The sequence below is a fragment of the Podospora pseudopauciseta genome, chromosome 3, assembly GCF_035222475.1.
Source record: "Podospora pseudopauciseta strain CBS 411.78 chromosome 3, whole genome shotgun sequence".
In the NCBI taxonomy this organism is placed as follows: domain Eukaryota; kingdom Fungi; phylum Ascomycota; class Sordariomycetes; order Sordariales; family Podosporaceae; genus Podospora; species Podospora pseudopauciseta.
The window spans coordinates 2,186,964-2,212,388 of NC_085893.1; the positions used below are offsets into that span (position 1 = coordinate 2,186,964).

At 54.1% G+C, this 25,425-nt stretch overlaps 9 protein-coding genes across 9 annotated transcripts; 5 read left to right on the forward strand and 4 right to left on the reverse strand.

Annotated features, from left to right (window-relative positions):
- Window positions 1-993: 993 nt before the first annotated feature.
- On the reverse strand, window positions 994-6,120 carry QC763_306240 (uncharacterized protein). Its single transcript, XM_062911068.1, has 3 exons — window positions 5,663-6,120; window positions 1,264-5,567; window positions 994-1,109 (listed from the first exon to the last, which is right to left on the reverse strand). Exons 1-2 carry the CDS (start codon window positions 5,839-5,841, stop codon window positions 1,640-1,642), a joined length of 4,107 nt encoding a protein of 1,368 aa, XP_062767073.1. The 5' UTR covers window positions 5,842-6,120; the 3' UTR covers window positions 994-1,109; window positions 1,264-1,639.
- Window positions 6,121-6,489: 369 nt separating this feature from the next.
- On the forward strand, window positions 6,490-8,898 carry QC763_306250 (uncharacterized protein). The gene is made up of 2 exons (XM_062911069.1): window positions 6,490-7,497; window positions 7,570-8,898. Exons 1-2 carry the CDS (start codon window positions 7,219-7,221, stop codon window positions 8,713-8,715), a joined length of 1,425 nt encoding a protein of 474 aa, XP_062767074.1. The 5' UTR covers window positions 6,490-7,218; the 3' UTR covers window positions 8,716-8,898.
- Window positions 8,899-9,525: 627 nt separating this feature from the next.
- QC763_306260 (uncharacterized protein) lies at window positions 9,526-10,971 on the forward strand (the record flags this gene model as incomplete). Its single annotated transcript, XM_062911070.1, has 2 exons — window positions 9,526-10,019; window positions 10,077-10,971. The coding sequence occupies 2 exons, from the start codon at window positions 9,526-9,528 to the stop codon at window positions 10,969-10,971; spliced, it is 1,389 nt and encodes a 462-aa protein (XP_062767075.1).
- A 379-nt stretch (window positions 10,972-11,350) lies between these two features.
- QC763_306270 (uncharacterized protein) lies at window positions 11,351-13,757 on the reverse strand (the record flags this gene model as incomplete). Its single annotated transcript, XM_062911071.1, has 3 exons — window positions 12,777-13,757; window positions 12,262-12,725; window positions 11,351-12,191 (listed from the first exon to the last, which is right to left on the reverse strand). Exons 1-3 carry the CDS (start codon window positions 12,969-12,971, stop codon window positions 11,351-11,353), a joined length of 1,500 nt encoding a protein of 499 aa, XP_062767076.1. The 5' UTR covers window positions 12,972-13,757.
- Window positions 13,758-14,569: 812 nt separating this feature from the next.
- Window positions 14,570-16,429, reverse strand: QC763_306280 (uncharacterized protein; the record flags this gene model as incomplete). The annotated part of the gene is made up of 1 exon (XM_062911072.1): window positions 14,570-16,429. One exon carries the CDS (start codon window positions 16,427-16,429, stop codon window positions 14,570-14,572), a length of 1,860 nt encoding a protein of 619 aa, XP_062767077.1.
- RSM25 (mitochondrial ribosomal small subunit component) lies at window positions 14,655-17,863 on the forward strand. Its single transcript, XM_062911073.1, has 2 exons — window positions 14,655-17,409; window positions 17,494-17,863. Exons 1-2 carry the CDS (start codon window positions 17,009-17,011, stop codon window positions 17,816-17,818), a joined length of 726 nt encoding a protein of 241 aa, XP_062767078.1. The 5' UTR covers window positions 14,655-17,008; the 3' UTR covers window positions 17,819-17,863.
- A 147-nt stretch (window positions 17,864-18,010) lies between these two features.
- ALG14 (UDP-N-acetylglucosamine transferase subunit) lies at window positions 18,011-21,465 on the reverse strand. Its single transcript, XM_062911074.1, is given in 5 exon segments — window positions 18,011-18,858; window positions 19,929-19,975; window positions 20,267-20,837; window positions 20,853-21,185; window positions 21,261-21,465. The coding sequence occupies 3 exon segments, from the start codon at window positions 20,766-20,768 to the stop codon at window positions 18,097-18,099; spliced, it is 1,311 nt and encodes a 436-aa protein (XP_062767079.1). The 5' UTR covers window positions 20,769-20,837; window positions 20,853-21,185; window positions 21,261-21,465; the 3' UTR covers window positions 18,011-18,096.
- A 125-nt stretch (window positions 21,466-21,590) lies between these two features.
- QC763_306310 (uncharacterized protein) lies at window positions 21,591-23,706 on the forward strand (the record flags this gene model as incomplete). Its single annotated transcript, XM_062911075.1, has 3 exons — window positions 21,591-21,901; window positions 21,955-22,731; window positions 22,789-23,706. Exons 1-3 carry the CDS (start codon window positions 21,767-21,769, stop codon window positions 23,704-23,706), a joined length of 1,830 nt encoding a protein of 609 aa, XP_062767080.1. The 5' UTR covers window positions 21,591-21,766.
- A 487-nt stretch (window positions 23,707-24,193) lies between these two features.
- QC763_306320 (uncharacterized protein) lies at window positions 24,194-25,212 on the forward strand (the record flags this gene model as incomplete). The annotated part of the gene is made up of 3 exons (XM_062911076.1): window positions 24,194-24,982; window positions 25,007-25,125; window positions 25,158-25,212. The coding sequence occupies 3 exons, from the start codon at window positions 24,194-24,196 to the stop codon at window positions 25,210-25,212; spliced, it is 963 nt and encodes a 320-aa protein (XP_062767081.1).
- Between the last annotated feature and the right edge of the window lie 213 nt (window positions 25,213-25,425).

Here is a 25,425-nt window from a genome sequence, read left to right on the forward strand (position 1 = left end):
AAGCTCTGCTCAAACAGGTCTTCCATGAAAATCGGGCAGATGTGCTTCTCCTCCTGCTCCTCGTCCTTTTGCCGCCCTTTCTTCTCCTGTCCCTTTTCATGCTGTCCGTTCTCCTGCTGTCCCTATTCCTGCTGTCCCTACTCCTGCTGTCCCTCCTCCTGCTGTCCCTCCTCCTCCTCCTCCTCCTCCTCCTACTACTACTACTACTCCTCATCCCCCATCCCCTCTCCCCTCTTACAACCCCTCCCGCTCGGAGCCACAGAGGTAAACCTCTCGAAAACCAACTCACCACGCTTACAAGCCCCCCCCCTGGCCGTCGTGTGCCTCCTAATCGCCGCAACACCAACCATCCAGAAAAAGACCGGTCGATCAAAAGCTTTTGGTGTGTAACCGTTTACTCGACCCTATACTTAGTGGAAGGTGACAAGAAAGGGGTGACGCTTCCTGCGGTGCATGCAGCACAGCCCCGGAGCTCATCATCAATCTCAACAAAATCTCTCAACGTGGTTTCAGGAGGTGTAAACAAAGAGCCGCATCTCCACAGCAACCACAAGCTTTTGAGTAGATGTGACGGAAGTCAACCTCGACTTATCTCGGATTCAAACGACCTCCGCGGGCCTGTGGCTCAAGGGCAGCCACAGGGCCGGCCCACTTACCTGTTGAGAAAACCACCTTTGAAGGTCCAGATTCCTCCCCCTGAATAGGTGGAGCCCACCAGCCACAGCCACACACACAGCCTTTGCCAGGCGCCTGGTCTGAAAGTGAGACAAACCTCGAGGAGGACATTGCAATCCCTACAGTCGCTCATCATATGAAAACAAAGTCTTCTGGGTCTTATCAGGTACAACTCGATGATCCACAGCCGCCAGCAACTCGTTGTGACGACGCTTCTCTCGGTGGCAGCCATCAACGCCAAGACATCTCACCACCAGCATGTGAAAGCCTTGCTGCGGGAAAGAGTCCAAGGGAATGTTTGAAAAAAATATCAAAGTTCCATGGGAATACGTTCATTCATGGGGAAGAAAAAAGACATATATCCCCTAATTTTAGACATGGCACTTGGGAGTCTCTAGAAAACCGATAAGTGTATCAAGGACACATTGATCAACCTGTCTCGATCAACAAGTCAGCGAAGCTCCTCCTCGTGGTCCTCTCTGCCCATATTGTAAGAAAAAAAAATAAACAGAAAACAATAATAATAAAAATGATAAAAAGCCAAAAGGAGGAAATACTCTAGATAAACGTCTAGGCCAATAAACACACCGAGAACTTCCAGTTGCTGAGAATGCTCTTTTTTAACAACTTTGGTTTCGTTAAGGAGAGCGAACCCCCTGTCATGCCTTGATTCCCACCACGGCTTTATGGGAGCTTCGCTCTAGCAAAAGTAATGTAGATCCGTCTTCCAGAAAGATACTGCTTCCATCAAACGGACATAGCCAAACTGCTCCGCCTGTCACGAACAAAACACCGCCTCAACAACCCCCATCACTTTATCTAGGCATGCACACTTGAAAGCACATTCCCGGATCCAACCAGCACCACTTCGTATTTCTCCATCTTTCAACCGGATAAAAAGATAACTCAGATTATAATACAACCCGAACCCAAAATCCATCCCTCATTTTCCTTTCCCACCCCCTCAAATAGCAATAAAAAAACTCTTCTCCCCCTCCCTCGCCTCCACCCTGGCCCTCTCAACAATAGGATCACAACAAGCCAACCTAATCCTCTCCACCGTCGCCGGGCTCTCCAACCTCAGCAGCCCATCCCCCTTCTCATCCACCCCCACCCCCGCCTCAACACCATACTGCCTCCTCGCCGCCTTCAGCGCATCCCTGATAGCAAAGAAGACCGCACTCCCCATAAAAAGCGGCGGCTCACCCACCCCCCTGCTCCTCTGAATCGTCCTCAAATCCTTCCACTCCACATCTTTGAGCAAGCTCACATTAAAAACCTGCGGTATATCCCTGAAGCCAGGAATTTTGTAGTTCCCCGGACCGCGAGTAGCAAGGCTCCCCTTCATCGGTCCGTTCCTCAACCAAAGCGACTCTTCCATCGTAAAGAGCCCCAGACCCTGGATGAACGCTCCCTGGATCTGACCATAGTCAATAGCCGGGTTGATCGACTGCCCAACGTCCATTTTGATGTCCGCTCTCAGACAGGTCCAGGAGCCAGTCAGAGTGTCGATTTCGACTTCGGCGGCCGTGACGCCTTGGGTAAAGTAGAAAAACATCTTGCCCTTGTTCTCGCCCCAGACGTAGCCGATCTCGGGGGTCTTGTAGAAGCCCTGGGCCGAGAGGTTGACTCTGTCAAAGTAGGCGGCGTGGGCGAGTTCCTTCATTGTTGCCTTGGGCCCGAGCTTTTCACGGTAGGGCTGGAGGCGGGTGTTGAGTTGTTGGCAGGCGTTGTAGATGGCGTAGCCGTTCAGGTCGGATGATGCCGATGCGGCAGTGGCAGACGCGTTGGCGACGGTGTTGGTGGCCGTCTCGGAGATGTAGACCGAGTCGAACGGAACGTTGAGTGCCTGGGCGGCAATCTGCGTCATCTTGGTGTGGAGACCTTGACCCATCTCCGTGCCACCGTGGGCGACGAGGACGGAACCATCGTGGTAAATGTGGACAAGAGCGCCGGCCTGGTTGAACCAAAGAGCTGTGAAGGAGATACCGAACTTTGTTGGGATGAGAGCCAGCCCGCGCTTGCGCCACTTGTGTGTGTCGTTGAATTTGGTGATTGCTTCCCGGCGAGCGGCATAGTCGCACTCTTCTTGAAGCTGTTTGTACATCAGAGGAACGTGCCAGTCAGTCAATGGTTGGTTAAAGTGAGTCTCCTCCAACGGCTTGTACATGTTGATCTCGCGGAACCGTTCAGCAGGCATGCCGAGACGATCAGCGACTTCAGACATGTACTGTTCTGCGATGAACATGCCTTGGGGACCACCAAACCCGCGGAAAGCCGTGTTGGAGACGGTGTTGGTCTTGCAGATGCGGCCGCGGACGTGGATGTTGGGGATGAGGTAGCAGCCGTCGGAGTGCGTCATGGCGCGCTCACAGACAGCAGCGCTGAGATCCCAAGACCAACCACCATTGTTGAAGATGTCGAGATCGAGGGCTTGGATCTTGCCATCTTTGTTGACGCCTACCTTCCACCGGCCGAGGAAGGGATGGCGCTGACCCGAGGTGAGCATGTCCTCCTCGCGGGTGAGCATGGCACGAACTGGCCTGCGGGTCTTTTTAGCAGCGAGAGCGCAGTAGGAGCTCAGGGGAACGGATCTGGACTCCTTTCCGCCAAAGCCACCGCCCATGCGCTTGACTTTGACGACGACCTTGTTGGACTGGACACCAAGAACTTGGGAGGCGTAAACCTGGGCTTCGTTGGGGTTCTGGGTGCTGGACCAAATCTCCATCTCACCATCTTCAGGCTTGGGAACAGCAATCGCGGCGTTGGTCTCGAGATAGAAATGCTCTTGGCCGCCCATCCTGGCAACACCGGTGAAGGTGTAGTCACACTTCTCGAACGCGCCTTCCGGATCTCCCTTTTTGATCTCTCTGAAGAACTTGTAGAAGCTCTCCTTTTCGATGGCCTCCTCCATGGTGAAGATGGCAGGTAGTTCCTCGTACTCGACCCTGACAGCGCGAGCACCCTCGGCAGCGCGAGCAGCAGATGTGGCGAGCACCATACCAATGACCTGGCCAGCAGTGTGCACCTCATCCTCGGCAAAAAAGACCTCCTCAAAGTGCGGCGCACCCCAACGGTTGGCTGCCGAGCTGGGCATGTCGTTCTTGTCGATGTAATCCACCACGCCTGGAACACCGAGCGCGGGCGAAAAGTCAACCGACAACAGCTTGGCGTGCGCTTTGGTCGAGAGGACCATGCAGCCATGCAGCTCATTTCTCGCTGGTGGGATGTCGTCGGTGTATTGAGCTTCACCAGTTGCCTGCTTCAGCGCAGCAACATGGTTGTTCGACTTGCCGACAATCTCCTGCTCATATGCCGCCGCAGCCGCCTCGTCCTCTTTGCCAGTTGAGATCTCTCTTTCAATCTCCTCTACTGCCTCCTCATCCCTTTCGCCCTCAGCAAACTCCTTCATCGCATCATGATAGAACCTGTAGAAGAAGCCCAACGCCAATGACTTCCTGTAACTCGCCATACCACCGGGAACCCCAAAGCTCAGATCAAAGTCCTGGCTCAACGCAGTCATCGTGCCCTCCAACGTCTCCAACTCGGCAAACTTCTTCCCCTTCAAAAACTCGCCAGCCCTCTTCGCCGCCACCGTCATAGGCGCCATACCGCCGTACACCAGCCTCGCCTCCTCCACAGCTCCATCCTCACCCACCCTCACCCTCAACGCACCCGTCACGATAGCAATGTCATCATCCTTCCTCTTCGCCTGCTTGTACGCCCTGAAAAGCTCGCCCTTTTCCCTCGTCACCGGGATCTTGATGCTGACCAGCACGGCATCGTCCGGCAAGCTTGTCTTTCTGTACCCCTGGAAAAACTCTTTCATCGGAAGTTCCGTCGTCTCGCCCAGCGATTTCGCCACCAAAACAGCATCAGCCGCCATTAAAACAGGATTCAAATCTGAAATCGGACTTGCCGTCACCAGATTCCCCGCCGGCGTGCCAACATTCCTGATCTGCCTCCCAGCAAAGAACTTGAGCTGCTTGTGCAGCGCCTCGAAGACCTGCCCTCTCTTCTCCCCGTACTTCTCCCGTGCTTCCAGCGCGAGATGCTCCAGGTCAGTAAGCGTAATGTTGGCCCCCACCTCCAGCGAGTCCTCCTTGAACTCGTACTGTCTTAGCTCTGGGATATCAGCGACGTAAACACTGACTGGATACTGCACCGCCTTGAACTTGATCTCAATCTGCGTCTCCGTGCTGCCGCCGACAATCTTCGCCTGCGGAAATACAGACTTGATCTCCAACAGCTGCTCCAACGTTACCGGCCTGAACCACTTCTTGCGCTTGTTTCCAAACGCGAGTGGTTTAAGCTCGTGTTTCTTGAGCTGAGGGGGAAAGATCAGTTCCGTGTCGGGGTTGTACTCGATCAACCCTGGCGGTGTGAACCTCTTGGTTGCCTCTCCGCCATCCACCTCTCTCCCACACCCACCCCCGCTGCCATTTTCCATACAGCAGCCCCCTTCCCTGCCACAGCCCCCATTTGCCGCTGCTTTTACCTTCCTCCCTGTCGTGGCAAAAGTCTGTGCTGCGTTCAGGATAGACCGGTACCCCGTGCATCTGCACAGGTTCCCATCAAACCCCTCCTCAATCTCCTCTTCCGTGAGCTCTTCTTTGCTGTCGGCCTTGTTCCTTAGCATCGAGTATAAGCTCATGACGATCCCGGGGGTGCAGAAGCCGCATTGGGAGCCATTGCCCTTTGCTATCCTTTCTTGGGCTGGGTGTGGGCGGGAGACGTTGCCGATGCCTTCGACGGTGATGACATGTTTGCCGTCGATGGCGACGAGGGGGGCGAGACAGGCGTTGATGGAGGCGTGGTAGATTTTCTTGGTGGTTGGGTTGAAGCCCGAGAGGACGAGGGTGCAGGCGCCGCAGCCGCCTTCGGAGCAGCCGCTGGGGGGATGTTAGTGATATGCCGGGGATACAAAAGGAGGAAGAAGAAGAAAGAGGAGGAGGAGGAGGAGGAGGAGGAGGAGGAGGGGACATACAGCTTGGTGCCAGTTAGGCCGATGCCTCGCAGGTATTCAAGAAGGGTGGCCTCTGGGTCGACATCGTCAAGGACAACACGGGTGCCGTTCAGGTAAAATGTAATGGTATCAGAATACTCTGTCGACAGAGAGGCTGTAGGAGCTGTGGTGGGGGTGGTGGCTATGGCCGAGGGTGCCATGTTGAAATCGGGGGAACCAGTGGTGTTCGTCCCAAGTGTCTAGTCTTTCTTGGTTGCTTTCCCTAGATGTCAAAAACAGGGAGAGCTAGAGTAGTAAGGAACCAAGAATTAAAAACCAAAAACCAAAAAGAACAAAGAACCGGTCGGTCGGTCGGGGAGATGGGTGCTACTACTGGTATTTATTAATGCTACAAAGAGATATCACCGGGTATCAGGATGGCATCCAATCCCCTTTCTGTCAACCAAATGGCCATGGGATGGCAGTTGCATGCAGCGGACGTCACCAGCACCGGGCGCGTGGCAAGCCTCCCTCCTCCACCAAGGCTCTTATCGGTTGAACGCGGGGGTGCCTCTCGGAGCTCCCCCGCTGCCCACAGGGCTGCTTATCCACTTATCGCCGGTGCCCGATCCCACCTCCCCGCATTCAAGAAGCCTGGAAGCAGGCAGACTGCAGACCTTTGCTTCTGTACTACCAGATACAAAAGACAAACAGCCTATGAGCTGCCAGTCGTTGGTAACAAACACTTCCACAAAGAGCCACCTAACTTGGAAGCCAACCGTTCGGTCAACTTCCCGCCAGCCGTTCGTCTTGGAGGTTTACCTATCGGCCGGGTGGGGTTCAGACAGCTAGGGGACGTCCCCACTCTTGACGTCGGCCGCCTCCGACTGCGTGGCTGTCGGCGCGTTCCATACCCTAACCCTGTGTCTTCACCTCTGTTTTACCTTCCATCCTCAAGGCTTCACTCAAGCACCCACTCATGTTACACTTTCAAAGACTCATGGGACAAACCCAAGTATTTCTTTCTCAAGCACTCCCACTATCCGATCCAACGTCAAGGTTGTTTTCCGTCCTCGCAACGTCCACACTAACTACCCCTCAGATCTCAATGTTGGTGTTTCGTATCACGATCAGGTCCTGCCAGTAAAAGACCTCTCGATGATTTTACAAGGCCTACGATGCATATCCAAGGCCACTTCATTGTCGAGGGGCTTATCGACTCGGTATCTTGAAAGGCCTGTTGACCTTTTGTTAAAGTCCCTTATATCCAGTAGCAAATATACCAGTGGGCAGCCACCCCATCTGCCGTTCCCGGAAACAACGATAGCAAGCGCTAGACTGACGGAACCCCTCCTTTCTCCGCATCCAACCTCTAACAACCACCAGTCGGGACTTGGCGATGGAGCCCTACACGAACGTCAGAAAAAATGCCGTTGGCTTATGATCCGGTGGGGAAAGGTGTGCCGGCCGGGTATTTTGCTTCATGCCGGATTCAGCCAGGTGGTGGTCTTATATATCACTCCTTATCGCCCACATTTTTCGCTTTCTTGTCTGTGGCGCTTTCACATATCTAGGTAAATAAACAGAAGGAACAAAATATGCAGCTCCAGTTCTACAACATCATCAACGATGAGCTCCGCGGAAGCGAAGACACTCACACCGTGACCGATCCCCGAACAGAAGAGGAGCTCTGGCCCTGCCCAATCGCAACCGCGTCGGACTTTGAAGATGCCGTCGCGGCCGCCTCCAAGGCATTCCTCACCTGGTCACAAACCAGCCTCGCCGAGCGCCAAGCCTTGCTCGTGAAGCTGGCCGACAACATCAAGGAGCACGGAGACGAGCTCGCAGCTGTTCTCGCCAGAGAGACCGGCAAATCCGTATGTGCTCATTATCCCGCTCACCTTGTCAAATTTGAGCAGCAGCAGCAGCAGCTTACCAAGACTTACCAGACCATCCTCGCCAACATCGACGTCCAAGCCGCCATCGCCCAATCCCTCTACTACTCCCAAAACGGCCTCTCGGACGAGATCCAGCACGAGGACGACCACTCCAGAGTCATCGCCACCCACATCCCCATCGGCACCGTCGGCGCCATCTGCCCCTGGAACTTCCCCCTCATCCTCTCCAACATCAAGATTGTCTCCTCCCTCGTGACGGGGAACTGCGTCATCGTCAAACCCTCCCCCTTCACCCCTTACGCCGTCCTCAAGCACATCGAACTAGCCAGGGGGATCTTCCCCCCGGGCGTGCTGCAGGTGCTGAACGGGGGAGCGGAGCTGGGGGCGGCGATGTGCTCCCACCCGGGGATCCACAAGATATCCTTCACAGGGCAGACGTCAACCGGGAAAAAAGTCATGGCTGCTTGCGCAAAGACTTTGAAAAAGGTCACGCTTGAGCTGGCGGGAAACGATGCTTGTATTGTGCTTCCTGATGCAGATCTTGACAAGGCGGTGCCGAGCATCGCTTCTGGGGGTTTCTTCAACGCAGGTCAGGTTTGTGTCGCGAGTAAAAGGATCTACGTCCACGAGGGCATTTATGACGAGTTCCTAGAGAGGTTGGTGAGGGAGGTGGAGGAAAAGTATCAGGTCCAGGAGGATGGGACGGTGCCGAGCGTGTTTGGGCCGGTGGACAATAAGTTGCAGTTTGAGATTGTCAAGGGGATTATTGAGGACTGCAAGAGGAGGGGGTTTGACATCAGGACGGGGGGGAAGACGGTCGATGTGGCCGAGAGTGGGAAGGGGTTTTGGTTGGAGCCTACGATTGTCAGTCGGCCGGAGGAGGGGAGCTTGTTGGTGCAGGAGGAGCAGTTCGGGCCGGTGTTGCCGATTTTGGGGTGGAGTGATGAGGATGATGTGGTGAGGAGGGCGAATTTGGCGAATGCTGGGTTGGGCGCGTCGGTTTATTCGAGGGACTTGAAGGAGGCGGAGAGGGTTGCCAGGAGGTTGGAGGCGGGGAGTGTTTGGATCAATCAGAGTGAGAGGCCGAACTTTGCGGCTTATTTCAGCGGGATCAAGGATTCTGGCTTTGGGGGGGAGATGGGGAGACAGGGCTTGCTGAGTTATGCTTACACCAAGTGTTTGCATTTTACAAAGTGAGGGAGGAGGATGTGATGGGTTACCCATGTGGGTGTAGTTACTTTATCATGAGCAATCATGAACAGGGGAGGTCAACCCGAGGCAGCACCAGCAGCCCCTCTTCCCCAGATTTTGAGCCTTGGCAATGAGGAGCCTCCCCACAAACGGAGGCGGACAGCGTGCCAAGATCCCGCTCAAGTGTGCTGACTCTCGTCTCGGAAATCCGTTCAACACCTCGAGTCCAACAATCCCGGTCTCTGGAAAGACAAACTTCAATCTTTGATATTGGCCTTGATAGCGCGTTCCTCACAGAGGGGGAGGTACGGTAGACCGAGCTTCCTCACAATCAGAACCCGTCGCAGCAAATGGTCGAATCTCGCCAAGACCAGGCATCACATGGCAGCAGCCTTCTCTCGATGGGCATCGTCACCTCACCAAAAGGGTCACCAATTCGTCTCTTGAAGTAAACCCTTACAGATCTACAAGCTAAAGTAAACAACATGTTGAAGCGCTCATCTCCACGATCTCTCGAATCAGAGATAACCGAGACGCGAACCCTCTCGAGTGCTCAGCTGTGGCAACATGCTGGCTAGCTTCCGATGCCTCGGCACAGCACCCCAATCCCCGCATTTCAAATGCTGGGGAAGCAAACGTGGGGAAGCCGTTTGCCTCCCTTTCATTGGGACCTGCGTTCTTGGACCGGGGTGTAGGTGTCATTGAGCACCTTCAGATATAAAACCGTCTTTCGCTTCACTCTTTCTTTCTTGATACCGCTTATTTTGATCATTCAACCTTGGCAACAAACATCCCCCCTCACACACAACAATCACAATGGCACCCAAATCCAAAGCTCCCGTCTACGTTCTCGGCGTAGGCATGACCAAGTTCATCAAGCCCCGCGGCAAGGTAGACTACACCGAGCTCGGCTACGAAGCCGGCATCAAAGCCCTCCTCGACGCCGGCATCACCTACGACGACGTCGACAATGGCGTCGCTTGCTTCTGCTACGGCGATTCCACCTCTGGCCAGCGTGTCTTTTACCAGTTTGGCATGACGCAGATTCCCATCGTCAACGTCAACAACAACTGCTCTACTGGGTCTACTGGTCTCTACATGGGCCGGACCCTCATTGCGTCTGGAGCGTCTGATTGTGCCTTGGTGGTGGGCTGGGAGAAGATGATGCCTGGAAGCTTGGGCTCTCACTGGAACGACAGGGAGAACCCCATCGGCACGACGTATGTGATGATGGCGCAGACCAGGGGGTTGAGCAAGGCCCCGGGGGCGCCGCAGATCTTCGGGAATGCTGGGAGGGAGTACATGGAGAAGTGAGCTTCCTCTTGGTCGCATGTTTGGTGACATGCATCACTGACGCACGACTTCAGGTATGGCGCCAGAAAAGAGGACTTTGCCGAGATCGCCCGCATCAACCACGCCCACTCCGTCAACAACCCCTACTCTCAGTTCCAGGACGTCTACACCCTCGAGCAGATCATGCAGTCCCCCGCCGTCCACGAGCCCCTCACCAAGCTCCAGTGCTGCCCTACCTCTGACGGTGGTGCCGCCGCCGTCCTGGTCTCCCAATCCTTCCTCGACGCCCACCCCCACCTCAAAGACCGCGCCATTCTCATCGCCGGTCAGGCTCTCACCACCGACGCGCCATCGCTCTTCTCCAAGTCCTCCATTGATCTTGTGGGCCGGGAGATGACCCAGCGCGCGGCTGAGATCGCCCTGGGGGAAGCAGGCATCACGGCTAGAGACTGCCAAGTCTGCGAACTCCACGACTGCTTTTCCGCCAACGAGATGTGTCTTATTGACGCCCTTGGGTTGTCCGAGCCGGGCAAGGCGCACGAGTTTGTCAGGAGCGGGGCGATCACTTACGGGCCCAACACCAAGGTTGTGGTGAATCCTTCTGGGGGGTTGATCTCGAAGGGGCACCCGCTCGGGGCGACGGGTATCGCGCAGTGTGCCGAGCTGGTCTGGCATCTGAGGGGGTGGGCTAACAACCGGGCGGTGAAGGGGACAAAGTATGCGCTGCAGCATAATTTGGGGTTGGGGGGCGCGGCGGTGGTGACTGTTTACAAGAGGCCTGATGGGCAGGAGGCGAGCGTGTTGGGGAGTGAGGAGGTGGGGAGGGTGAGCGGGGTTGGGTATAACCCGGCGGTGGAGGCAAGGGGGTTTACGGAGGAGCAGGCTGACAAGGTGAGGAGTAAGAGGAGGAGTGAGTTTGCGTTGACGAAGACGCTGCAGTTGATGAAGCAGGCTCAGGCGAAGGTTTAGGGGGGCTGCAGGATGGGTTGTATATATGGTATGGTATGGTATGGTATGGTATGGTATGGTATGGTATGGTATGGTATGTGTGGACATGATTGCGTTTACTTTTGAGACAATATTGAACTTTTGTTGAAAATCCGGCCGTGGTTCAGTTCGTCCCATCGACCATGAGGCAATTTTTATTTGTGCACGGCCATCCAGCCCCTCGTGTTCTCTCGGCTATCCACCAACGCCTCGCTGCCTCCTGATGTGTGTTCTTCGTGATCGCCTGCCCAATCTCCCAACGGCATCCATGTCCCATGTATAATCAAGCCTGTCTAAAGAAAGAGTTTCACCCACGCCCGCTCAACCCTGCGGGATACGAAGCATTCATGCCCATCACAGATTACCTCGCCGGCCCTCCCCTGATCATAACCTCCCAATCGGCCATCTCCTCGCTTTCCTCTGCCCGATCGTCAAAAGCAACACTCCCCCTCTTGACCCTCGCCTTTGGAGGTGGAACGATAACCACCGAGTTTCTGGCTCCCCTTCTTGGGCCCTCACCGCGCGTTGCCCCCCCACCATTACCGGACGATGATGATGCTTCCCCAGCAGCACGATCCGGCACGTAATCAACGTTGACCTCCTCCACGACCTCCACACTCACAGTCTTGATGATCCCCCTCGGCCACCAGTTCCCCGACTCGAGGTCGATCTCCTCGCCCTCAAAGTAAGTCCCTTCATCATCGCTACTGCTATGCCTGTCGTCGTCGTACTTGTCGTGATGGTTGTTGTTGTTGTTGTTGTTGTTGTTGTTGTTGTTGTTGTTATCAGCCCGGAAGAAACTCCCCAGGCTGCTCACGCTGGCGGAGTGCCCCTGTCTGTTGTGTCCGTTTGACACTTCGGCTGCTGTGCTGTTGCTGTGGAGTGATTTGTGGGAGCTGGCGCGGGAGGAGGCACGGGTGATGGTTTGAGTGATGCTCCCCGCTCTGCTTGACGAGGACTTGCCTGTCTTTCTGCTCCTTGATGTGCCCGCGGAGGAGGTGCTCTGGAATGGAGTCCTCCGCCTGGACCCCTTCCGGCGTGAGGCAAACAGCGTCCCAAAGGTTAATATATTCGCCGCGACCAGACCCAGATTCTGCTCCAGGGTCGCCATGAGGCTGGCGTAGGAGTGGTCGGGGGTGTAGACTCCCAGCCCGCTTGTTTGTGCCGTCCTTGCTGTCCCGACAATGGCGAAGATTCCCGACCTGAGTAGGGTCATCACATGTTAGCAAGCCCCCCCTCCTCTTCTCACAAACTCGAAAGATGAAAACCCACGCAGAACAAACCCCAAACGCCCCCCAATACTCCCACCCCGTGTTCCCATCCCCCAAACCCATGCCAAAAATCACAACCGAGAACCCCCCCAAGAAAAACCAAGTAAAAACCCCAAACGCCCCCTGGAAAAACCCAAAATCCCTCTGCACAACCACGTCCCAGCAACTCCCCTCCACCTCCCCCCCCCTCCAGATTTTTTCGAGCGGTCTACACTGCAAGTTCACCGTCAACGCGAAAGCAAAATTCACCACGGCCATAACGAGCACCAACCCCCCCAACAAAAACCGCCATTGGCTCCCCTTCCCGGAAAGAACCCTCAGGTAGACAAGACAGATGGCTATCTTGCTGAAGGTGACACTCATGAGATACCACGGCCGGCCCAGAACGTCGTATTCAAGTGCCCGGACGGGGGAAGAGGTGGTGGACTCGACGAGGGTGAAGCTTGTCGAGATGAGGGCTACTAGCTACAACCTCTGTCAGTACATAACGGGAAGAGGTCATGGAAGGGGGCGTACCGTGGCGATGAGGCTTCCCCAGTCGTCAGCCTTGTATCTACCATTCCCAGCTCTGTGTTGTCGTGGAAGGCAAAAGAATCGCACAAATGTTGTTGAGAAGGCGGATGCTGCTGTTGCCAGCGAGAAGGAAAGGAGGACGGGGCCGAGGGAGAGGTCCGCCTCTAGCGGTGGTGGTGTTGGTTGGGAAGGGTCCATGATGACCTGTCATCTGTTACGTTACTCACAAAATTATATCGAAAAAAAGAAAACAAAAATGTCATGATGATGATGCCCTCGTCATGGTCAATGTTGATGTCCCAGCCACAACAGAAAAAGGTGAAAAGGAGACTAAAACATCACACACCAGGGAGAAGAAAAATTGGGCAAGTTGGAGCTATAAGACACGGGTCACGACATTTTTCGTTTTCGTTTTGAGAGAACACAACAACACCCCAGAGATTTCATGCTATACCATCACCCATCACCTGGTCAGCCTATATCTTGGCTGGCGGGCGGGCGGGCGGGTAAAAAGAGTGAACGAATGAATGAATGAATGGGTGATCACCTCCTCCCCCTCAGCCAACTGAAACCTTCCCTTTATCAAAACATTCTAGTTCTTACCAAGGGGGATATAATATGGTTCCGGTCCCCCCCCCTTCCCCCACGCTTCGCTCAACTCGGAGGTTTGAGCTTCATCAAGGAGGTAGAAACATGAAGAGATATGAGAAAAGACAAGGACTACCCTGCCTTCTACAAAAACGTCTGGACCAGAGTGGATGACAAGAGCCGAAAGCTCCCTCCCCTGTAAATGCGGGATATGTTATGCTTGGTTGATCGCATAGATTTTATAAAAGCCCCGTAAAGGACAAGGGAAGTGCCGAGCTGGGGTTGGGTAACGGAGGCGGCTATTGGGGTGCTGGGGGGAGGGGGGGAAAAAGAAAGATGCTATGAAACGGGCGTCTGGCAGGGTCGCTAGCTAGGTAGGTAGGTGGGTGAGGGATATAGAAAAGAGAGTTAGCGTTGCGAGTGAAAGTCTTGGTTCTAAAGTCTCAAACACTGATATCGATGTTGACTTACCGTGGATAGTTGAGGTGAGGTTGATGAGGCATCGAGCGCCAACATGTCGACATTCGGATGGAAAGAGAGCATCGCAACCATCGCAACTTCAACTTCCGAAAGTCAAAGCCCATCCTCAAAGCTGAAAACACTCCAAATCTCTCTCGAAATCGGACACCCGGTCGCATAAAGTTCCTCTTGTCCCTCTCTCGCCTGATATGTTTACATTGTGTGATCGCCATCCAATCGAAGGCTACTGGAACAACCTCTAACAAGCGCACGGCCCCCTCCCCCCTCTTTCTCACCCCGGCACACATCAACAGTCCGTGGTGTCTTCCAAAAATGGCAGCAAAAGACAGGCAAGGCGTTTAAAGCTCCGGAGCTGAGACTTCAGCTGTGAGCCGCATGAACTTGTGTATTCAGGCAAAAACGGTGATGATGGTCAGCTCGGTGCCGGAGGTTGGGGTGAGTGTAGGTGAGCCAAAGGTGGGTGACGAAGGTGAGCGGGTTATGTCTTTCTTTTAACATCTGCTTATACCGCTGTATATCGGGTCCCATTCTCATCTTCCATGTCGTGAGATGCTCAGCCTCATATGTATGTACATGTCCATCTAGTATACAACAAGCATCTCCATCGATGCCGTGTCCCTCCCAGCCCTCCCATTTTGTTTCTCTTATGTGACAAATGCCACCCAAAAAATATGTTACATGCCCCCTCCTGTATTTTCCCAACCCATCTCATTTTGCAAATATCTCTTTCATATCCCATACCTCGCCCCCCTCCTCTGTGCATGCAAATCAAACTCCCTCCTCACCATCCCCCCCAGCACCTCCCCCACAAACCCCTCATCCACCTCCTCCCCCCACCGTCCCCTCAACTCATCATAAACCTCCATCACCCTCTTCTTCCCCGAGCAAGCATCAAACGCCCTCAAAACCCAAACCACCAACCAAGTCTGCAAATGCACCCCCGTCACCTCCCCTCCCCTCTCCCCCACAGCCCTCAGCAGCGCCTTGAAAATCTCCTCCAAATGCCTCTCCGACCACGCACTCCTGTGCAGCCTCCCGTGCCTCGCAAAGCCCTTGAACAGCCCCAAAAAAATCGCCCCGTGCAGCGGAATCTGAAAATACTTCATCTCATCCACATACCTCGCCACCCTCCCCAAATCCCCCTGCTTCCCATAGTAATTCACCAAGATCCTATAAGTCTGCAGGTCCGGCGTCGTCAACGCCATGCTCTGAAACCTCTCCCTCTGCTCGGGGAACCTCCTCCCCAACTTCCCCATCATCATCAACACCTGCGTGATGGCCCTCTCCGTCATCACCCCCCCCTTGACCGGCACCTCCCCCAAGTCGGAATTCGCAGCCTTCATCCTCTCGTATATCCTATCCGCCGCCGTCTCCTCCCCCGCCCTCAGCAAGCCCGACATCATGGCGTTCAGCACCACCGTGTCGACAATCTCCCCCTGCTCCACCATCTCCCGGTACGCCGCCCTCATCCCCCCAGTCTCGTACTTGAGACTAAAGTAGTAAATCAGGCTGACGTAGTGATACCGATTGTACACATGCCCCCTCTTCTCCATCTCCTTGTAAATCATCTCGGCCAGCACAAAATTGCCCGCTTTGCAGGCGACAGTGAACAGAATGTTGAACGTGACATCGTTCCCCTTGATCCCGGCATCAATCTCCATCTCCCTCCACATCTTCAACGCCTGTTCGTTTTCCACCTCTGTGATTCTGCCGACGTATTTGCTGCCAAAGTGAATGACCCTGTTCCACTCACTTCTCGTCAGGGCAATCCCGCTGTTTTTGACATCGCCAATCACAGTAAAGTAGCGCATCATGGATCTGGCATTCAGCTTGGGAGGTTGACCGAGGGCTTTCAATAGTTGATGTCGAAAGTTGGCGTCGAGATGCAGGATTTTCGGTTCGGGGAGGCGCTGGTACAGGGAGTAAACGGTGTCTAGGTCGCCCATTTCGGGCTTGATAAGGTAGTATCTGACGGCGAAGCGCAGCTCGAAGAGGATTTGTTCATCTTGTTGATTCCGGGGGCGGATAACCTCGTCGGGAGCAGGGTACTCGACTTGTTCTTTGGTTTTCGCGAGGGAAATCTTGGGGGTGTCGGCTTGGGCATAACCGCGCATGTAGGGGTCGGCGTGCAACCGGACATAATCGCTCAGGGGCGCGATGGGTTCACCATCGTAGGGGTCGACGAGGGCGAGGAGCTCTTCTTTGGAGTGGCCTGGTGGAGGGTGGACTGTTTCTGACCCTGGGTCTGGCTCGGAGCACAAAGGTGACGTTTCGTCGTTGGCCGGTGCTGGAGGTGTAGCTCTCGCGGTGTTGCTCTTTGCCAAATAAGCCAACGACGGCCGGAAGGAGCTCCAAAATCGGATGGTCGAGAATCGGCGGAGGGTCGGGAGGGTCAAGGCATAGTGAAGCGGGGCTGTCGAGCGGTGGTGATGATTCAGAAAACCCCTCCCCGACCCTCCGCCATGGTTATAACACGCAGGTAAGATATTGGTCTGCCATTGCCAGGTCGACGACGTTGACGACGACGGGCGGTGCAAAAAGAGGATCGCGCCGCATATCGACCCGTCAATTCGTCTGGAGACTTTCATGGGCTGTCGTCCAACATGGTGGCCTGCCGTCAGCCCGACCTCGCATGCCCTGTGTGTGTCGTTGTGTCGATGCTCCCGTGTCGGTGGTTGGTTCGTCCGGCAGTTTGAAGGGGGGCGGAGTCACGGCGCCGGGGGGTCAAGGTCGTCGTCAACGATGGGGGGCGTTGATAAAGCACAAGAAAAAGTCGACATCGAAGCTTATCGCAACTGTGCTTTGCTTGCCCCCACCTTTAGCAAGGATTATAGCGCTACAGCGCTACTAAGCTAAGGTACGAACCAATGACCGCTGCCGCAAAGCCCAAAGCTCCCGCCGTCATGGAGGGGGACAAAATTTCTGCCAGGGGCATTTCTCTCATAAAACCCCAACCCTCCCCAATCAAAAAGTTGGAATGCCCCACAATTCAATCGGCACTACTTCGTACCAACCTTGAAGATTGGCAAGCCAGCCGTTATCCCATATTTTGATATCGTGGGAATTGCGATTGCGACTGGGGACGGCAACATACCACCATCACCACAACCCCCTCCCCGATTTCTCACCAGATCCTCCTCCCTCCCGGGGAGTAGTCCTCCATCAAAATGGCCCGCGGCCCCTCCCGCCTCCTCGCCTCGCGCGTCCACCAGACAGCCACCGAATCCCTAGCCTCGACCGTCTACCCAAAAACCTACAACCCTTCCCCCCCCTGGGTCGCCGCCCTAGCCAACATCCCCCCCTCTGAAATCTGGACACGGCCCTACCCAGCCCAGCACGCCCTCCTGCCCGTCCGCCTCCCCAAATCACGTAAGACCCCCCCGAAAAACCTCTACCGCCCAACCAAGATCGAGCACCCCGAGGACCGCCTTCGCAAGCAATTCTACTCCGACCACCCATGGGAACTCGCCCGGCCCAAGCTCCTCATGGAAATCGACGGCAAGGACGCTCGGTATCGGGATTGGAGCAAAGGACTCCGACAGCCGGGGATGAAGTTGTCTGGAGAGAGGTACATCACCCCCTGCTTGAAAAAGAACAAAAAAACAAAAAAAAAAAAAAAAACAAACAAAGAGTGATAACTGACAGAAAACAGTGTCGTCCAACGCCAACTATACCTCATGCAGCACGCCAAAATGACGCGAGCGCAAGCCTACGACGTTGCCCGCAAGGAGTTCTACAAGCTCCGCCGCTTCGAGGAGACAGAGGCCAGGATAGCCCAGGAAGAAGCGAGGGCCTACGGCGCCTACTTTGGCAAGACGGTCAACCAGGTCGGCATGGAGCTCGAGGACAAGGAGTACAACAACTGGCTCAAGTGGGCTGGGGAGGAGATTGAAGGGCAGGAGATGGAGAGGCAGGCGGCCTACGCGAATGATATTGATTTGCCCGAGGTGGAGGCTGAGGAGGCTGCCGATGTGTAGAGAGCGAGTGAGTGAGTGAGTGAGTGTGTGTGTGTGTGGGTGGGTTGTTGTTAGCTTCCTGAAGGGAGCTGGAGAGACGGACAGTAGAGAAACTGTTCGGGTGTGGCTCTCTGTGTATACATGCAAAATTATGGGTGGTTTGGGAGGGTAGAGATCACAAAATTTGTACAAAAGTTCAGGATCGCTGGTTATGTTCGTATTGGACAAACGAGGATTGGGTATCGTTGAATTCATGAAAGCAATGCTAACCGCCCAAACACGCAAACATCCATCCCAGCTCACCCCATCCTCGCCCCCTTGGCAGCCCCGACCTCCCCGACATAAACCACCCCCTCATACTTGTCGCACAGCTGCTGATGCTGAACCCCAAACACCTCCGCAATGCCGCTCCAGTAAAACATCTTGCCCGTCAGGCTCAAGCTGTTAATCCGCGCCCAACTCTCCACGTAAACCACTTTGCAGCCGTCTTGGGGAACAACGGCGAGTAGCTTGAGGATGTACGCAACCAAAGCGACCACAAACCCCGTCCCAGGCCCATTGGTAACAATCACATTCGGCCACTTATACCCCTCCCCCTTCCTCGACCTAGGAACCGTGCTCAACGCCTTCACCGCCCCCACCCCCGTAACCAAACTCGTAAACGGCGCCGTCCAAAAAGGCTGGTGAACCCTCCTTGCCCTCGGAATTGTAAACATATCCCGGGTGCCAACCCGAGCCTTGTCACCACCGGCCGAAGAACCGAGAACAGCCCGGTCCAGCAACGACTCCAACCTCAGCAACCGCCGCAAGGAATCCCCATCTCCGCTCGTAATCACATAGCGCCGGTGCTGCGCCGGCGATGGCAAGAACGAGTTCTTGATGGTTTCAAACATCTCGGTCGTGTGCCCGCCCGACCCCAAGACGAAGAGGAAGTAGGCGGGCACACGCCCGAGGATGCCGTCACCGCGCGAGGAGGCGACCGGGACAGCACCGCGGGCCAGCGCGGGAAACAGACCACCGCGCACACGGCGGCGGGAGGAGACGAGGGTTTGGTGGCGGTACTGGCGAGGAAAGGTCGGTTAGCAAATGGTCTGGGACAGGGCGCTCCTCCAGTTTTACAAGCCGCCGCCGGCTCTGGGGAGGTGAACCTCCGCGGAAGCCGAACGACGACCCCAAGGAGGCGCCGGTAAGGGCAGGCATCCACGGCTCCACTGCGTAAAAACAGACGATCGTCCGCTGTCCTCACTAGAGGTGGGACAAGGCTACTGAAGCGTGCTTGGTCGCGAGGGTAGATTTTCCCTCGCAAGTTTCCAAGAGGAGAGGAAGGAAAAGTTGACTGATGAGTGCATTGTGAAGTGTGACAAATTTGAGAACACGGTGCGGAAGATAGAGAGGTGTAAATGAGGAAAAGGAGATGTATGTATAGAGGATGCATCCAAGAAGACAAGGGAGAGTAAGCTAGCGAAAGGAAGAACCATTGTTTGCCAAAAAACAGAAATGAATATGATGTGCTGTGTGTAGGTAGGGATGAGCTTGACAGCGAAATTCATCAAGCGCTCTCGAAAGGAAACATTTTCAGTGGTCTTGATCGCCGGCATGACTGTGAGGTAAAGAACAAGGGGGATGCAATGACTCGAAGAAGTTCTTGCAATAGAAAACCACTTCAGAAGTAGAAAAGATAAAAAGGAGCTGGGCAGAAGAAACCGCTCCCAGACGTGACCAAGCACCAAACCCCATATAACGGCTCGGGAGAATGGCGCCCACGAAGATCCCCGATCGACAGACTCTTGGAAGGAGACTACATGAGACACTTCGACTTTGCTCAATCACATTCCGCCAAAAGCAGACAGCACTTGTTGTCCCCATTTGCTCCCCCAGACATCCCCACCTCTCGCCTGAGCCACTCCGATCCTTCAACGGCAAGTTGCAACAATAACCTGAGAAGTGAAAAAAGAATAACTTACAGCCACACCCGAGCAACCGGCCACAACCAAAGTCGCGAGCGCGGGCCAAGACAACTTGACAACGGCTGCAGCAGCCGCGACAAACGCACACAAGAGCGCGAGGAAAACTATTTTTTTTTTTCACAAAGGTAAATTGTTAGCAGGCTGTTTTATGTCTGTCTTCATACGATTTGGGGTTTGATCTTGAATAGTGAGAACTCCGCCTCCGAAGGAGCTGCAAGTCATGAGAAATGTGACGAGTCGTCCTAGAACTTGAGTATTCGAAGTTGACAATGTGTGCCTTTTTTGTGTCTCTGAGATGAAGCCCGGGAAGAGCTTTCTCAGGACCTGACACCATGTCTTGGAAAGTGGAACTGGGCTCGCCCACGGGTCGATGTAAAATCTTCAAAGTTGAAGAGTAACATGGCCCCTGATTTTGTCAAGTCGTAGAACAACATGATCTCTCATTTTTTTTCAAGGTCCCTAATCCGAGGACATGTGATGTAAAGACGATAGTTCTACTTACCACCGAGCAAACCACCCTCACCCCCCATCTCATCGATCGACTCGAGCATTTTGATCTCGTCTTGTTCTTCCGCTGGAGATGCTGACTTTGGTGGAGGTGGCAACGGCGAAGCTGTTTCTTGCGGTCTGACAGGGGACACCAATGAGGCTTTTTCTTGAGCTGCCGAAACTTGTGATGAGAGCCGTTCTCGTGGCGACAAAGGCTTCGATGGCAGCGTTGATGAAGAACTGAGGTCTGAAGTCAGGATTGTCTGTGAAGAGGAAGAACTGAGATCTGAAGTTAGGACTGTGTGTGACGAGGAAGGAACAAGATCTGAAGGCGGCACTGATTGTGGTGATGACGAAAAGAAATCTGAAGCCGGTGGCTCCAAGTTTTGCTCTACTGGGCTTCGCCCTTCTCGTTGCCGGTTGTTCTGGAGAAAGCCTGGCTGGTCTGCGAGGCTGTCGAGGGGTTTATGAGTCGCTGCCTGGCTCTCGCCCCGGTCAGAAAGATGCGGGTCCATTATGGCAGTGACTTGAGTCTATTATCGCGAGAATCAATGGGGGGCGACTAATTGAGGTTGTCGACTAAGCGGCGGGGATGGTGGTGGTGGTGGTGGTGGTGGTGGTGGTGGTGATGTTGGGCGGTCTGTGCTGTTGATGCCAAGAGATTGACCCCTGAGCCCCTTTCGAGGTTGGGTTCGGGCTGATGTTGGCCAGCTGCTGAAGAAAGATTGTCGACATATACTTGGACACTTTCAAACCAGGTTTCGGATGAAAATATGCAGTTGGATGCTCCAGACACCAAGTCTGTGTTGAACTTGCGAATCAAATACAGCAATGCTCAAAGGTGAAATGGGTGACGGCTGTTCTGGGGTAATGTGCATATGGTGCAAGATGGCAGGTGGTGTTCATCTAATGTCTGAGTGAAATTGATCTTGCTGGCGGCCAGTTAGTAACTTGTTCAAGAACGAATGAGTCGAGAAGCTACAGCAGGCCTGCAGTGGGAGACGAACTGGTTGTGGTGTGAATTGAGACGCTCAAAAGCCCAATCTGGCTTCTCTGTCTCGTCGTTGAACTGGGAGAGTCTGTGCTTGCTGGCTTGGAGTTTCTGAACTCAATATTCTAGCAGCTTACTGTACAGTAAGAGAATCCTCCCGCTACCGAATTTGAAGAATGGAAGCTGAAGTTGTAAGTCAAAGTCGTGAAGATGTTAGTAATTCGATGTGGTGGGTCAAGTTACAAAGATGTGCAATTACAAGTAACGAATTTAGGCACACGTGGTCCGTGCCTTGTGCCAAGACACAATGACGGTGTTGTGGGGAAATGCATTCCCCTGTCGACCGCGCATTTGAGTGCCGCTGGAAAACACGACCGCCCGGCAGAATCGCCGCGCAAGCTCCCTCCCTCTTTAGCTTTCCTGGAAACACCTTTTGGAACTGCCCCACGATCACATTGCTTCTATCGCTTCCTTTGGTCAATCGCGTCTCGATATGCCGATTCAACCAAACATCAAATAACCATGCCGCCACGACGCCTATTTGGACCGCAGTACCTGTCGTGCTTTTACTGCGGCCACACCACCAAACTGCGCAACGATGGCAGTACAACACACTTCCGGTGTCTCTCTTGCGATGCCGACAACTATCGCGATAGGGTAGAGTTCTATTATTCCTGTCAAAGTCTCTCTCTATACTGATATGACGCTAGAATGGCGAGCCAGTCGACCCTCCAGTGGCACGAACTAATACTTCGACGCCCGCACCTCGATACGCTGTCCCACGCCCTGGGTCCCCTCCAGCAAGCCCGACCAACTCAGTCTTTTGCAAGACGTGCTTAAACAACCAACGTCTTTTGAGTGCCAGTCTTGCCCAATATCTTCCCGATTCCGACGAGTCCGACGATTCAGACAACGGGGAGCGAGAGAGCCGGTTTGATGAGTTTCGCATTACCCAAGAGCGCATCTATCCCCAGATGTGTGCCGAGTGTGAGCCCAAAGTCCGGCAGCGTCTAGACCAGGCGGCCTACACAGCCAAGACCGATACCCTTCGGCGCATGATGGACCGCAATTCCAACATTCGGCGCAAGATTTACATCCAGTCGAGGATGCCTATAAAGATACTGAACGGCATTGGGAGATTGCTGTGGGTGTCGGGCTTTGTGTTACAACTTGTGTGGCATAGTTTGCTCTCTACCACAAACACCAACCAGATCCCATATTCCTCTTGGTTGCCATTGTCAGACACATTGCTGAAATGGAGCATTGGGGCCACAGTTTTGGGGATGTGGTGGAATCCACGGTTGTTGGATATGATAGCTGGAAACAGCAGGCAGGTTACCGGGCTATTTCGCTGGTACTTGATTCAGTTTATTGCCGTCTTCTCGCGTATATATCTACGTGTTGCTCCAGGCTCTGCAAATGCTGCTTTGCGGAAGTTGCCCTTCCGAACCAATTTGCAAATCATCAGCGCGACTGCTGCCACCATAGTATGTGCTATCCATCCATCTATTCATGTCCAAGATCAAATACTAATCAGCAAGCAGCTATTTTTGATAGCATGGCAATCGGTCGGCCTCAAGCCTTTGCCTGTAATCAAACCAACCGCGAAACAATCAAACCAGTCCTCATTACGGGGGAGACCAGTTGCGAAGAAGACGCCTGCCTCTTCCGGAGCCAAACCCAGAGCCTCCAGTGCGAAGAAGGACACTATAAAGTCTCTGGGAGATCTGTTGGATGAGCTGGAGCATATTGAGAGCTCCCCTCCAGAACCAAAACGACCAAGCACAGCAGCATCTACTGTCTATGATTTGTCACCGCTCAGACGCGCGAGGGATGAGCCGCGTGCACCACGAATGGGCTTTACACATACCCTGGAAGCCCAGCAGCTTACCAACTCTCTTACCAGCATTCAAGAGCTTGACTCGATGAATCTTGTCTCACCGTCCTTTTTTCAGGACCCCCCTCAAAGGCAGGCCAATTATTCTGCAGAAATGGAGTGGGAGCCAGTGCCACCGCAACAGCAGGTCTCCTCGCATCGCGCTTTCAGCACTCAGGGCCAACGCAAGGCTCAGCCGTTTGGGGCTGCCCCAGTAGAACCCAAGAAGGGTCCGTTCTGGTACAAAGTCCCGCCGGCTCCAGTAACGCCTGCGCAGAGAGCATTTAACCCTCCGAACCAACCTAGACTGAGACCAAGCCCGGTGCAAGGTCAAGAAATCCAGTTCCGGGGCACTGGGACGCCCCAGAAGCAGTTGACTAGCAGTCGGCACTATGAGCCCGCGCCAGAATTTGCTCCAGCAACCTTCTTTGCGCAGCCAGGTCCGGATGACCCGAGAAACGAACTGACCGGCATGTTTTCGGGCAGTTTCACTCTCGAGCACGAGAGTCCGAAGGAAGAAAAGCCACAGTCGACATGGCTTGGAAGATTGCGGAACAGAACACCGGCATCAAACAAGAAGAAATAGGAAGATGACAGAGATAAATGGTTGTGATTGATTCAAACAATAACTTGTACATGAATGACTATGATACTGGGATGGTTGGATGGGTAGGGTCAGGATACGGCGGGATTATCTGTTAAGAAATATGTATACCCCTTTCATGTTGGTTGAAGAGCCATGCCCAGCAGGTTGTCAGGGCAACCTAACCCGATCAGGCGATCATGTAAATATTAGGTGTCGCCAGCCCCATTTTCATCGGTTTAAACAATCTCCATGGTGTTGTCAACCGGTTTTGCAGACTTTTGCGTTGAGAGCTTTCGGACCCAGTCAAGTTGCCACTCTCAGTCCAAGATCCGGTTCTCTTACCAATTAGGGCCGTCACACGGCACAGGATTTTGCTGGCACTATCTCACGTCAGTGACGACATAGATCGGAACCCCCTATTCAAGCTGTTGACTTGAACATCGTGAACCTCACTCTGACTGCTTCTGACTTTTCGACATCATCTAAAATGGAAAACCCAAACGACAACAACGACAACTCGCACTCCCACTACCGCACAACCGGCACACGCCGAATCCCCTCATGGCTCAACGCCATACCCTCCGAAGCAGGCGGGGGAAGCGACGCGACAAGCAGAACAGGCCCCTCCATCGCATCCCATCGCCACCATCACCACCCTCAAGGCCCGCCACCGCCATATTCATTCGGACAGCCAGAGAAGTCATCATTTCCAGCAGCAACTCAAGACCAGTCCATGTCCCCGCCCAAAATGAAGATAAGAGGACATTTCAACCCTCCGAATCAGCAGCTTTACTCTGAGACATCACTTGCCTCTTCAGGCCCCCAGCAGCAGCAGCAGCATCAGTTTCAAACCCCAACAGCTTCCACCCAACCCACAGAGCCATCATCACAACAGTTACTCTCACTCTCACGACCCGAGTCACCGTCCCCAAGTAAACCCTCCCCTGTTATGGACCCCCTCCGTCAAGAGGTCACAACCAATTTCACGTCTCACTGCCCGGTGTGCATTTCTTCGTCGCCGTCTTCGTCCACCGGCCAATGTAACCGCTGCCAAATGATAAAATCATACGTCCACCAACCATATCACACCTACCACTTTCTGAGCTCGTTTCTGTTGCCCATCTCGGAAGTTTTCAACTACGAGGAGATGCTGGCTTATTTGAATGAGACGATTATTGAGCGGGTTATGAAGGGAGGGAAGGCGGAGAAGCTTTATCCCCTGATGGACGACTTTGGGGTTGTGGTGGAAAAGGCAAGGAGGAGGAAGGAGTTTTTTGGAGGGGGGATGGATAGGGTGGAGGGGAGGGGGAGGAATGGGAGGGTTATTGGGCAGTGGGGGATGGTTAGGGATGGGACACCCGTGAAGAGGGAAGAGGGGGGAGGGGGAGGAGGAGGAGGAGGAGGAGGAGGAGGAGGAGGAGGAGGAGGAGGAGGAGGGCAGGGGTCTAAAGGGGGAGAGGAAGAGGGAGTGGAGTGCGGAGGGGTAGGATTGTGATGTGTGTTTGAGCGTGTGCTGGATACCTTATCTAGGTTCTATGGTTGAAGCGTGGTTCAGGATACTATACTGTTGCCTTGAACTTGATAATACATGTTGCTTTGCTACCACCACGTACAGTAGCTGAGAGAGGTAGAAATGGTTATCGCGCAAAGGGGCGTGCCATGGGTTGAAAAGGTAAAGGGCAACGCCATCAAAGTAAAGTTTACACCCTCGGTAGCTAT

Excerpts from the sequence above, each read along its gene's own strand:
- ALG14 (XM_062911074.1), bottom strand. The coding sequence starts at position 20,768 with ATGGACCCGCATCTTTCTGACCGGGGCGAGAGCCAGGCAGCGACTCAT. Across the intron at positions 19,976-20,266 it reads TGAGGGTGGTTTGCTCGGTG|CTCCTTCGGAGGCGGAGTTC; the intron begins GTAAGTAGAACT and ends CATGACTTGCAG. Across the intron at positions 18,859-19,928 it reads TCAAGATCAAACCCCAAATC|TACCGCCACCAAACCCTCGT; the intron begins GTATGAAGACAG and ends TTTCCTCGCCAG.
- QC763_306250 (XM_062911069.1), top strand. The coding sequence starts at position 7,219 with ATGCAGCTCCAGTTCTACAACATCATCAACGATGAGCTCCGCGGAAGC. Across the intron at positions 7,498-7,569 it reads CCAGAGAGACCGGCAAATCC|ACCATCCTCGCCAACATCGA; the intron begins GTATGTGCTCAT and ends AAGACTTACCAG.
- QC763_306240 (XM_062911068.1), bottom strand. The coding sequence starts at position 5,841 with ATGGCACCCTCGGCCATAGCCACCACCCCCACCACAGCTCCTACAGCC. Across the intron at positions 5,568-5,662 it reads GGCCTAACTGGCACCAAGCT|CGGCTGCTCCGAAGGCGGCT; the intron begins GTATGTCCCCTC and ends ACATCCCCCCAG.
- RSM25 (XM_062911073.1), top strand. The coding sequence starts at position 17,009 with ATGGCCCGCGGCCCCTCCCGCCTCCTCGCCTCGCGCGTCCACCAGACA. Across the intron at positions 17,410-17,493 it reads ATGAAGTTGTCTGGAGAGAG|TGTCGTCCAACGCCAACTAT; the intron begins GTACATCACCCC and ends GACAGAAAACAG.